This window comes from Mastigoproctus giganteus, chromosome 7 (genome assembly GCF_048544385.1).
Source record: "Mastigoproctus giganteus isolate SK-2022 chromosome 7, ASM4854438v1, whole genome shotgun sequence".
Taxonomy (NCBI): Eukaryota; Metazoa; Arthropoda; class Arachnida; order Uropygi; family Thelyphonidae; genus Mastigoproctus; species Mastigoproctus giganteus.
The window spans coordinates 29,684,654-29,697,711 of NC_143581.1; the positions used below are offsets into that span (position 1 = coordinate 29,684,654).

The following is a 13,058-nucleotide window of genomic DNA, read 5'->3' on the forward strand; positions in this document are numbered from 1 at the left end:
TTTTAGGTTTTCAAAATGTACTTCTCGTAACCACGAGGGTTCTGCAAAGAGATCCCAAGGGTTCAGAAAATATTCTTTTAATTTTTACATATATATTATATTCTATCAGTTTAATTTACTCCTACCGATAGATGGCGGCTCTAAAATCGTCTATGGCTGCCATCTATCGGTAGGATTGAAATGCACAGTTGTATAAAGAGTGAACTCAATTTTCAACATGTTTGTTGATAATGAAAAATGATTGACATATAAGCAACAGAAAAGAATAATATGGTCATTTATTCTCTGTAAAAGATTCACATGTACAGTCATCAGCATTTTACACATAATTGCAGTGAATTTTCTTTCTTTTTTTTGGCACAGGAATTGCACGCGGTATTGCAAAAAAGGGGAAGGTATTCAAGCTCAAGATATCACAAATGGTACCTGCTAGTATAAATACAAAATATACAGGAATATGCGCGCGAACCGGGCATTAACACTTCAAAAGCACCACGTGACCCCCGTCTCTCAAATTAAACTGCAGCAACAGGAGGGAGAGAAAGATAGAGAGATGACTAATTGCAAATATCACAGTCAGGTAAAATTTTGTTTCCACATACAACCCACAAGTGCACAAACTTAAATTGGAGAAGGGGAAAAGGGGGCAGGGGGAATGTTTGCTGATACCCTAGCTGTTCCCTTTTTTTTTATTTAGTGCGTCCTTTGAATTTAAATGCATTTTTCACTGCTTGGCACCAATAGTGAAATAATAGACAGATGAGGCATTCAGTACGTTAACCTCATCTAAATCTTAACCTTGAAATTGTGACGTCATAACTTCAGTATTAGTTAACCCACAATTTTAGATGCTCTCGTTAATAGTAAAAACCGGAAATACTTAGGTGCTACTTTTCCAATCTACTTTTATTAAGATCTACAAATCAGCTGAGAAATGCTGTTAAAATTGAAATAAATTAAATTAAAATTTAAAGTGAAGAATTTTCTCACTTGCTGCATTTCAAACCGAACTCCTTTTAAAAAGCCATTGGCTATTGTTAAGTTAGAAAAAAAACAAAAAAAAACTGGTCTACTTTTGCTTTGGATTATACATTTTTAATCAGGTTTTTTTCAGTATTCCCTGTTTAATTTTAAATATCAAGATGCTTTCTAATTTCATACCAAATACTATTAATTGATTAATTAATTATTATCCTAAATAACCTTTAAAGGTCATTCCTAAGTATGAAAAAGCCATTGACTATTGTTAAGTTCGAAAAGAAGCACTGGTTCAATTTTACTTTAGATTATAAATTTTTAATTAAGTTTGTTTCAATATTCCCTATTAACTTTTAAATATCAATATGGTTGCTTTCTAATTTCATACCAAATAATATAATTTCATTAATTATTGTTCTAAATAACCTTTAAACGTCATGCCCTAAGTTTGAAGAAGCCTTAGACTATTGTTAAGTTCGAATAAAAAACACTGGTTCACTTTTACTTTGGATTATACACTTTTAATTAGGTTTTTTTCAGTATTCCCTGTTTAATTTTAAATATCAAGATGCTTTCTAATTTCATACCAAATACTATTATTTGATTAATTATTATCCTAAATAACCTTTAAAGGTCATTCCCTAAGTATGAAGAAGCCGCTGACTATTGTTAAGTTCGAAAAAAAGCACTGGTTCAATTTTACTTTGGATTATACATTTTTAATTAAGTTTTTTTCAGTACTCCCTATGTAATTTTAAATATCAATATAGTTACTTTCTAATTTCATACCAAATAATATTATTTGATTAATTATTGTCCTAAATGACCTTTAAAGGCCTAGCCCTAAGTATGGATGCTTTCTAATTTCATACCAAATGATAATTTCATTAATTATTGTCCTAAATGACCTTTAAAGGTCATACCCTAAATATGAAGATTGAAACCGACTTCGTGAAGCTTTTCTTGAGTATTTAAAAATATTTTCCATTCTAATTAAAATAATAATTAAGTCTGGGGAGTATTTTCTTTATCTCGTGCAGAAGAAAGACAGAGATAGATAGAGAGGGAGAGAGGGGAAAAAAGCGGGCCAAAATCTTGCACAAATATTTGTGCCTTCTATCAGTAGGCATCTGATATGTATAAAATGTCAGGCTAGTGTACATAATACACCTCACTGCCGTATATGCAAAAAGGTCAAGCGAAACGCTGAGAAATCGCACGAGACATATTGATCTATTATATATATACATACATACATATCTAGATCTGGCAAGGCAGCAGATGTGTTTTTTTTTTTTCGTGGAGGCAACTTTTCTGGGGGTTCCCAATGTCCTAAAAATCTTAATATTAAGAAAACTTTGCAGACGACTCGCATTTTTCGCTTCTATCGAGGAAAATCAGTTGGATCCCTCTTAACTACAATTTGTAAATAAAATAACTGAATTCACTCATAAAATCAATAATTAGTGAAGGCCATAAGGGACTCTATAGATTGGTTAATTTAACACAACTTATTTAGAATATCAAACTTAGCGTGGTCCTCATAAATCCATGAAAAAGAGACAAACGGATTCAACTGAACTGTCCTATGAAATAACATCGAAGTCTTTGTGGTCTGATGGCACCCAGGGATGTCTTACGCACTACTTCGCAGTCCTCCTGTATAAAAAATGTCGGATGCAGGGATCCGTCCCACTAGAGAAAGGGATGTGGTATAAATTAGGCTTTTTATTTCCAGTTCGATGCACCAAAGGGTCTTAAGCACAAAGGCTGTTCGTTCTTTTAATTATAATCCTCTATCTCGACTTGAGTTGCATTCACCTCGCTGACGTCTGGTGGAGAGAAACGGAAACCTCTCCCGTCACGAAAAATTCATGTCACGGATAGAGAGAGAGATCGAGTGAGGTTCTTTATCACACTGTTACCACGATTGGATCGTGTTTCCACCGAGAAGCACAAAATATTATCCAACCACGCGCACTTGGAGATCACCTAATAGTGGGGGAAGACGCGAAGTGTTGTAGGACGGCAGAATCAGGTCCGTTATGGAGTTCCTGCTCAATCCCTTGTTGCTGTAGAGGATTTTGCTTGTTGATAAGGTCCCGAGTAACTTCCAGGTGTTGTCTGATATAATCCACATTCGGATGCGCTTCTGATGCTTTACTAAAGCACTGCTCAGCACGTCGCAGTTCTCCTCTTTCCACGTACACCACACACAGATTATGTAATCCCTTCACGTTGTCTGGATCAATGCCGAGAACCTTCTTGTAGCACTGCAAGTAGATGGAGGAAAACACTTTTATTAGGCTTAGTGAAATACAAAATGCTATCAACAAAAATATCGCCCTCTGGTTCCTGAACCAGGGGCACAATTTTTAAAATTTATTTATTGTTTCATTTTATTTTAATAATTTATCTAATTTATTTTTTAAATCAATTATAATATTTATTTATTTATAAAAGTATAATATAAAAATTTGTCGTTTATTTATAAATGTTTTAAGTTTCTGAAATTAATAAGTTACCGTATTTTCCCGACCATAAGACGCACTTTTTTTTTTCCTGGAAAATGCTATCTAAAATTTCCCTGCGTCTTATGGTCTGCAGGTATATTAATGATAGTTTTTTTTAGATTAAACAACACTGCTGATGCCTAGCATATTCTAGTGGCGTTTAGCTTATCACACTATAATTTGTCATTTATTCCTAAGAAAAATTTATTCCTTCTAAAATTTGTGCGTCTTATAATCCGGTGCGTCTTATAGTCCGGAAAATACGGTATTTTTAATATTAAATTTATCAATTTTGGTATGAATAAAAGAGAATGAACCGCAAAGACATTATTCATGATCTAGGATGCTCTAGGGAAAAAAAATATTGGTTATTTTTTTAGACATCTTCAGGAATCAATGAGCGCTCTTATCCATGAATAAAGATGTCTTCTATGTCCATTGATGATCTTCTAAGGTAGTTCACACGAGACGAGTCCCCAATTTGAGCATGAACCGTTAATGGATTTTTATATGTGATTGTTTCATATCACATTGGAATTAAGAAGCTATTAAGAAAGTTACGTTTTCTTAAATAATTCTTAATATTATTTTAAAGAATTGTCTTTACCTCCTCAGCTGCCTCCAGATCTCTTAGGTGGGTAATGTGGATGTCTGCTAGTAGGATTAATCCGTTTACATGGCTTGGATGGTGCTGGATAAAAATAAAAAAAAGATTTTAAAGGAAAAAAGTAACGTTGAAAATATTGTCACTTAAGAGAGAGAATCAGTTTTTGATGGAAAACAAATAAACAATACAACTTACCTGTAAAAGTTGTTTTAAATAGCCAATAGCTTCTAGTGGGCGATGTTGTTCCGATAGGAGTAGGGCCAGGTTAAATAAAGCACCTCGTGAGTTGGGTTGCATCTACAACAGAAATGACACGTTTATTGAGGACCTGACATCAATAAAAATACACTTAATGCGTGGGTAAAAAATTATATCAGTTTAAAAATTAAATTGGAATTGAAGATTTTAAAATTTTATTCTATTTGGAAAGTTTTATTGAAAAAAAATTAATAAAATAAATTCTGTCTGCTTGGCTTCTTCTGCTCTTTGTTACAGTTGTGTGTATGCGTAATGTTAAGCTAGTTCAATAAAATCATTTTTAAAGAAAATAGCTAAAAAATATTTTTAGTTGTAGGTTAATTTATAATTTAGCTTCAAGTCATGTGGTGAGAAATGCCTACCTGAACCGCTTTCCTGAACCAGTGTTCAGCACTTTTAGCGTCATTATTTTCAACAGCAAGAAGACCGAGATTGATGTATATCCTTTCGTTCTGTTTGCCTTGAACAACCATCCGTTCTAATCTAGGTAAACAAAAGATAGCTTATTGGTTTCGTATTAATTAATGATGTTTAATTAATTTAGATATAAAAATCCCTTTAAGTAACTTGAATGGGTAAATGTGATTTTTAATCAACTGGATGACTTATTTATTGAAGCGTTTCAAAGGAGGTATTCAAATGTCCTTCATTTGATTTTCATCAAGGATCCAAGCAGTGTCCCTGATACTTCCAGGATCACTGGTGGATTTAGTGACTCCAATCATCAATAATAGGTGTAAGCGAGATTATAAAACTGTCCCATGCAGAGAACATTTTGCGTCCAAACTGGAGAAGAAATTCTCTGTGATCACTCGTAAGAAGTGACGACTTACCCTAACCTACCCCCAACCTCAAACAGTTTTTTTTTTTGGGATCTATGTACCAACGAGATAGCAGGCAGAGACAGCGAGAAACTTCGGACGGGTATAAGAGACATTTATAGGTGCTGCGTAAGAATTACCGAAACGGTTACAAGGAAGCCCATACAAGATGCTCAAAAATATGGTCACGTGACATCAGTAAGATGGCAACGGTTAAACAGGCCTCACAGCGGTGAATCATACTCCATATAATGGTATTTATAAGATTCTGTGGCAACAAATCCCATTCTTCCACCAGCACAGACCTTGGTCACCAAGTGAACGAGGAGTTGGTTGTCAGTGTGTAATGCAACAGCCAAGAGCGTCCCACACATGTTTGATCGGATTTAAGTCTGGCGATTGTGCTGGCCACAGCAGTCGTCGGATATCTTCAGTTTCAAGATATTCCTCTGCTACTTGAGCTCTACGTGCAGTGGCGTTTTCGTGCATGAAAACAAAATCTGGACCAACCGCACACCCAAAGAGTCGCACCTAGGGTTCGAGGACCCGTTCTCGGTACTTCTGCGCAGTTTCAGTACTCCTATCAAAAACATGATCGGGGGCGCGGCCGTTGATCATTATTCCGCCCCACAAGAAAACACCGCCTCCACCGTAAAGGTCCCTTTCTCTGTTGGAGAGATGGTACCACATTTCTCGATGTCTCCAGATGAAATAACGCCTAGAATCTGCTAGAATAGGCTAAAATGGGACTCATTAGAGAACAGAACTGTACCCCATTTGTCAGGGCTCCGTCAGCTGTTCATGGCACCAGTTTCGACGAGCTCTGCGATGGTTTGGTGTTAATGGGATACAAACCACTAGCTTCCTTGCATAGAGTCAATTTGAAGTGAGCCTTCCGAACACAGTCCGGTTGGATTTGCTTTCACCTGTAGCATCTGAAACCTCAAGAGACAGTTGAAAACAGGACATTGTAGGGTTCGGTCTTGCTGTTAGAGCCAGATAGCGGTCCGTTCTGGTTGATATAGCCTTCTTGCGACACTGGCCAGCTCTTCTTGTAATGGTTCCTGTCTCCTGAAACTACTTCCATAAAGTGTAAAGTGTCTAACGGAACCAGGGGGTTCCCCCATCTCCGCGTTTTATACATTATTGTGTGTCACAGTTCATTGTTAAGACCAGAGATTTATAAGTGTGTGATCTATGTATATGCACCGTTGTTCTTCTGGCCCTTTAGCCGTTGGGCCCCTACGGCTAAAGAGACAGTTGGGATTCACCGTTGCCCACACTTGGCCCCGTGGAGGCAGACCAGGTATCTAGTAGCTCTATATTTTACTCTAGCAGGCCGTGCGACCTAGTTTCCTGAGCTTTCAGCGGCTAGTGCCTAATGTAAAAAAAAAAAAAAAAAACTTGGGGGGGTGAGCGCTAGGATTGGAAAAGCCTAAAAAGAAGTATAAACGATGTAATTTAGACATAATTAAACTTTGGAACTTGTGTGGGGCGTACGCTAGTGTATAGTTAGAATAGGGGGAAGACCGGAGACTGGGGGGGGTTAAATGTAGAAGATGGGTATGCATGTATGTACCTGTCTGAAGTGGCACCGGATTAACGTCCATCTTCACCGTGTACTCTGGATTCAAGTAGAATATCTACAAATAGACCCGGAGTATAATGTGTGTTAGAGTGTGCAAATATAAAAAAAAAACAGGCCATTTTACCACTAAGAAGCGGACCCCACCTGCGGATCTGCCTCTTAGTGCTCGTCCTTGGCACGAGGAGCCGGGGTTGGGTCTACTTCTCTAACTGTGCATTTAGGCACCAACACACTGCACCATCGGAGTAGTGCAATACCGATGGGTGCCATTTTCCCCACTTTTAGGCTGCCCACATATGGTCAGGGAGGCCGGCCTAGGCTCCACCAGGAGGAAAGAGGGGGTGGCAGGGAGGAGAGGGGACAGAGAACCGTCTCCCCCCTCCTGGGAATGGGAGTAAAGGCACCACGCAAGGGAGCGCGGTGCAGTTTGCCCGTGTGGTGTGCTATCGGCAAGCCGCCTCATGTCATCGTCAGTTGGTCAACATCTAGTCCTGGTAGGTGTCCAGGTCTGTGATAAGGTCAATGTCATGTTGATTCGAGTCCGTCAGTCTGTCAAGTCCGATTGGCCTGTCCATCTGCCGTCCGTCATGTCTGTGCTCCAGTGGTTGAAGTCAAATCGTTCGTGATCTTGAGCACCAATTAGTGTCAGGCCCAGGTGGATGTCAAGTCCGGTTGTATTGTCCTTCATATGGCTTATGTCCATTCCGGTGAAGTTGTCACATTTATGGTAGGAGGAAGAGGACACTGGTGGACACAGAAGTGGCACCTTCTGGGTAGGGTTCAGCGAAAAGACTAAAACGTCTGAGAACGCTAAAGCTTATAACCTGTTTCGTAACGAATGAGTTTGTCACCAAGAGCTGTCGTATTTATTTTGGCTCCTACTGTATATTATTCGTGCTTTTTATATGGATCGGTTTGAAGATGTTTTGATAGCTAAAGCATAATAACAGCAAAGATTATAAACGAATTCTCACCTGTCTCGTGCTAAATTTTTGTGGATTGACATTCCCGATTCTTGGATAAGGATGGCCGAAAAGACAAGCGATTTCTGAAAGCAGAAAAAAATAAACAATCACAAGAACAGATCAAATCAAATACAACCATTAATTTATTCAAATGATAATGTACTAAGATATAAAATGGATAATCGACTCTCTAAAAGCTACACTATCCTACAAAGCCTTTTTGGAAGCACTCTTTATGATAGGTGATTAGTCCTCACGCTTTTAAATTATGCAAATTCTACAAGAAAATATTCTACGCATGGTGTCATTTTAAGGCACTCTTTCTTAATTTCAAATAACAGTCCCCATCCTAATTAAACACCTCTTTAAGATAGGATTGCTTCCTTTGTTATTTTCAAAATTCAGCTTCTTGGGGTATCTTTCGCGTTACTCGTGAGGAAATATCGATCGGTTCGCTTACCTCATGATCTGGGTTGATTTCTAACGCCTTATTAAAAAGCTGCAGAGCCTCCTCACTCCTCCCTTGATCCATCAACACGACACCAAGCTGCAACAAAAAGAAAAAAAAAAAGCTTTTCGAGAGATTTTCGGATTATATTTAAGAACAGATTTTTGCTAAAACTCTTCGAAGCAAGAAGATATTTAGTATAAAAACTACATTTTCAAGTAACAGATCTGATAGTGGGTTTTTTCTTCTAAGAAATCTATAGAAAACATGAATAGCTTCACTTTTTTTTATATTAGGAAAGAAAAAAAGTTTCTTTTTTCGTAGTTCGCACCCGTTCCTGTAAGATGGCAGCCTAACTGTGATTGACAGGTGATTACTGCTTTTGAAATTTAACCTAGCTAATTCAAATTATTAGGAGCATCGTGGAGGAACTTGTAAACTTAATCAAAAACCATTCTCATTATTTAAACATTAGGTTATACTTACGTTGTAATAAAGATCAGGATTGGTGTCATCGTATTTGAGAGCTCGGTGGTACATGGCTTCTGCTTCTTTAGTCCTAAAACAAATTTAAAAATATTTCTGTTGTTACTAATCAACGTTATACGCGATTAATAAAAAGAATTTTAGAGAGATTGTTTCAAAACATGCTGCGATGCTCAGGTTGAGAAACTCCAGCTATAATACTATCGAGTTTCTCACGCAGTTAACATCACGCGAGTGGGATCAGCTGTTTTCTCTAAATTAAACAAATACGCTAATTAAAAGCTTGATTAAATCCTTTGATTATAGCGAACCATTTGGTACAATGTCGGTCCTGTCAGTGAAATGGCCACAGTTGCCTTTAGCGGGTGATTGTGATGTGGAGCACGGAAGTGGTGGATGGAAATGTATCCTCCCCCCACGTATCTGATAATATTGACTTCCCTTCCTGTCGAAGGTCCATTGAGGGAGAGAGGAAAGCAACTGGAAAATGACACCAGCGGTCCAAACCAGAGAGGCAGAAGGTGACAAAGTGTGAGTCGATCAGAAGCGTACACATCAAAGTGAAAGCATCCCGCTAGTGGCACGACCTGTTAGATGCGGGGGAAGAGCAAGAGGGGAAAGACACCGAGTGGGATTATACCGAACTTGGGGGGGAGAAACGCCGGGCGTGATGTAAATGGAAAAGAGACAGTGATAGCACTGGCTGAGTTGCTTACTAAAGAACAAACAGAAGGATAGAAGACGAAGAGAGGGGGGGAAAAAAAGGCAAATTATGACAGGATCGAGCGAAAAAGATGTCTGATGATCTGTGAAGGATTGAATTCAGTATTATTTCATTTAAAGTTCAAGTCTACCAACACGACACCAATCTTCTGAACTTGTTCATCAACTTTCAAGTATTCGCAAACTTTTATTTTGGCAATATATCTCATACTACTACTTCTTCATTCTCCTTTAGATATCTAGAAATTTTATTCCTTCAATATTTAAAGATAATGAATTGCTGCTTGATTCCAGTAGAATCCTGTAAGGAAGGCGCCATATTCATAAACTAGGAGATTTGGGAAGATTTTTTAAATTGATTCCCAAAACATTGTTTCTAAATGTTCAGTTACTGAATTAAAATAGAATAAATTCTTTTTAATTAGAATTAATTTCTAATTGAAAGACATCACAACCAACTAGTGTTATAAACGGTGCTAAGCTTCCATCCCACCAACTTGAACAATTGATCAAGTTGGTGAGATGGAAGCACTCGCGTGGTGCAATACTGGAATAGAATAAACAAACCTTCATTGATTGTCAGAAACTGCAGGCTGCTGAAAAAATAAAAAAAGAAATCCTTTCATACTTACAAATTGCAGTAATCTCCGAGCGTCGCTGTACAGAGGGTCCTGTGTGTACGAATTTTAAACTTAATTTTTCCTCCTTATACCAATTATTGCAAACTCTAGAACCATTTTTCCAAATCGTCAAATTAATATAATTTTTCTTTTGAAAATTAACGAAGTTTTTTGGGGAAAAAAAATGTTATTTAATTTAAGAAAGGAAGAAAGACGAAGGAAAAAAAAAAAAGATGGAAAAACTGTCCAAGAGAAAAGCACCGATTTTTCGCCTCTTGCTTTTCTTCTTAACGACTTTATTAGCTGGCTGTTATTTAAAGAATTCCCAGCGTCTTTTATTTGGCCAGCTACTGCCTTGCAAAGTAAAGAGAACTGATGCCCTTATCCCCCTATGATCCCTTCTGATAATGAGATAACGTACGCAATTTAGTCGGTAATTGGTGTTTAGTTATTCCACGTGAATTTAACATTCCAAGAGAGTTTCGCCGTCACATGAATACAAATTTCTTAATTTTATCTCCATTTCCACTTTTGCTTAAACCCAATTCTCCTTAATTACTTCGTAGAATTCCAACGGGTTTCCCCTATAAAAAATAAAAAGATCAAAGTGGTCCTTAGAGTTTTTTTTTTTTTTTTAGAATTTTCAGAGGAAATAAATATCCCGTAAAGAATGCATTAAACAAGTCGTGTTGCATTTTTAACTCTCAAGTCACTGTGAGACTTATTAAATTTGAATTAAATTGCTTTTGATTTAAATAGAATGCAATTTCATTTTCCCTTTCTTATTATTAAAAATTAATGTTAAGGAGAAGACATTTTTCGTCACTTTGTTCTTTATACTAACTTTAATACCCATTAAATGTTAATATTGATGTATTTTTTGTCCATCTACATTAAGTTACTCTGCATCTTCCATCTTGGTTTTCCAAGATCGAATTTGGTGAGCAATGCGCATGCGCACTAACTAGACTCATTTTTTATAGTGTGTCGAGTAATTTTAGGGGGGAGAAAGGTTATACTTTCATTATTTTATTAGAAAATTAATATAAGAAATATATATTCTTTACTTACCTATTTAATTTCAGTAAAACATCCCCTCTATTTAAATATGCGTCAGTAAAATCAGATCTCAAACGAATGGCTTCTCTGTACAACTAGTTGAAAACAAATGACAAAGTTGATGCACTAAAATTGGTTCTTTTTTATGTACATTTAAATTTAATACTCAAATTTAAATGTATTTAAATTTAATTATTAAATTTAAATGTACGTTCAATTTAATTATTAAATTTAAATGTACATTCAATTTAATTATTAAATTTAAATGTATATTTAAATTCGATCAAAGCATCTGAAAGCATTTCTAAATATCTCTGTAAATGATTAGTTTTTGAAGATTCAGATACGATTGTCCCGCCATCTAGCGGAGGGATCCATCAATTTATCTTGCTAATTTAAATCACTTTATTATTATTTTTTTTAATTCGCAGAATTATTGAATAAGTTAATTTGTTTTATTTAATAATTTAATTTTATTTAATACATTAATTACTTTTATTTAATAATTTTTAATTTATTGCATTGAATTATTTTATTTAAAGTTTTTACGAGTGTGACGTAAAAATTATGATTAATATATCTGCAAATTTAAAAAAATAATTAAAATGCAAAAAATATAATAAAATTAATTTTAATTAATTAATGTCTGTGAATTCAAAAAAGAAAAAAATACATATTTAAGTGAATTAAATTTGAAAGATAAATTGACGAATCCATCAATTTATCTTGCAAATTTAAACGTTTTTTTTTTTTTAATTCGCAGAATTGTTCAATAAGTTAATTTGTTTTATTTAATAATTCAATTCGATCAATTCAATTTGATTTATTTCATTGAATTATTTTATTTAAAATTTTTAGGACCATGTACAAGATACTTACAGCGTCAGCTTCTTCTAAGCGACTGTCATTTTGGGAAATTAAAAACGCTAGATTTAGAAACAACTGAAGATGACTTGGAGTAACATGAAGATCATGTTCGTGTATTTCCGGCTGAGGAAGTAAAGCTTTGGCCTGAAAATAGAATATAAAAAAGAAAATATAGCGGTAAACAAATAATGCTAATTAAAAGAAATACATAGAAAACTATTTGCTCGTCTTCAAGGTAACTTACATCACTCTGAAGAAAGAGGCATACAAATGCCCTTGACACGTCAGTGATAGAACACTGTTACTAATTTAGTATCTTTTTGTATTTATTTTAAATAGTAATCCGTACCAGTAGTAATCTGATGCTCTTTAGAAATTTTAAAATAAGGTTTCTTTGTTTTCTTTTTTTTATCTCCACAAACACTTGAGTGACTGATATTGTAATCAAAGATAACGTGACTGATTTCGCTATCGAAAAGGGTCAAAAGATCTGAAATTAATTTGAAGGCAAACGTGGCATCGAACAGTTCTCTCATTGCTATCTAAAAAAAACAAAAACACGCAAACAAGATCTTTAGAAACACTTAGAAAGAGTTTTTCTACTCTTCTAACTGAAAACGATAAATCATTGACTACACAACCTTGACGACAAACACGGACAAACGTTACTAGAAGTTTGTCGTTCTGGTTACAAACGCGATGATTTATGTCTTGTAGGAGGGGAAAAAAAAAGTAAACTTTTTATCAACGAACATTTTGTCCTGCCTACTTTTTTTAAAAATATTTTATTATCAATATCTTTTTACAATCGCCAAAACAATCCTTAATATAGCTACGATTTAATAGAGCGAGTGTTGAAAAATGGATGAGTTCCACGACTGATTTCTATACTTTTTAGAATTTCTTAAAAGAATGCAACCTTGTGGAAAGGGAAAAACTACGAAAAATATCAATAATGGATTACATTTTGGTGAATTGAAATAACTTATATATCCGGTAGTCTACCATCTTCAATTTTTCTTCGAAATATATATATATATATATATATATCTGTCCTGCCATTAATATCTAGACACCAATCCGCTGATTCACAGTACGTGGTCTACCAACCTGAAGGTGATGCTC

At 35.5% G+C, this 13,058-nt stretch overlaps 1 protein-coding gene across 3 annotated transcripts in view; it reads right to left on the reverse strand.

Annotated features, from left to right (window-relative positions):
- Positions 1-1,385: 1,385 nt before the first annotated feature.
- LOC150082780 (protein O-mannosyl-transferase Tmtc3-like) overlaps positions 1,386-13,058 on the reverse strand; it is a 204,851-nt gene continuing 193,178 nt past the window's right edge. For all 3 annotated transcript variants that reach the window (XM_090377595.1, XM_090377596.1, XM_090377594.1), the window contains 9 exons: positions 11,946-12,077; positions 11,079-11,161; positions 8,665-8,737; positions 8,191-8,277; positions 7,740-7,813; positions 4,719-4,839; positions 4,294-4,395; positions 4,099-4,182; positions 1,386-3,251 (listed from right to left, as the gene is read on the reverse strand). In XM_090377595.1, the coding sequence (XP_090233721.1) occupies positions 2,967-3,251; positions 4,099-4,182; positions 4,294-4,395; positions 4,719-4,839; positions 7,740-7,813; positions 8,191-8,277; positions 8,665-8,737; positions 11,079-11,161; positions 11,946-12,077 (1,041 nt within the window). In that variant the 3' untranslated portion in view covers positions 1,386-2,966. The remainder of the gene's footprint in view (positions 3,252-4,098; positions 4,183-4,293; positions 4,396-4,718; positions 4,840-7,739; positions 7,814-8,190; positions 8,278-8,664; positions 8,738-11,078; positions 11,162-11,945; positions 12,078-13,058) is intronic.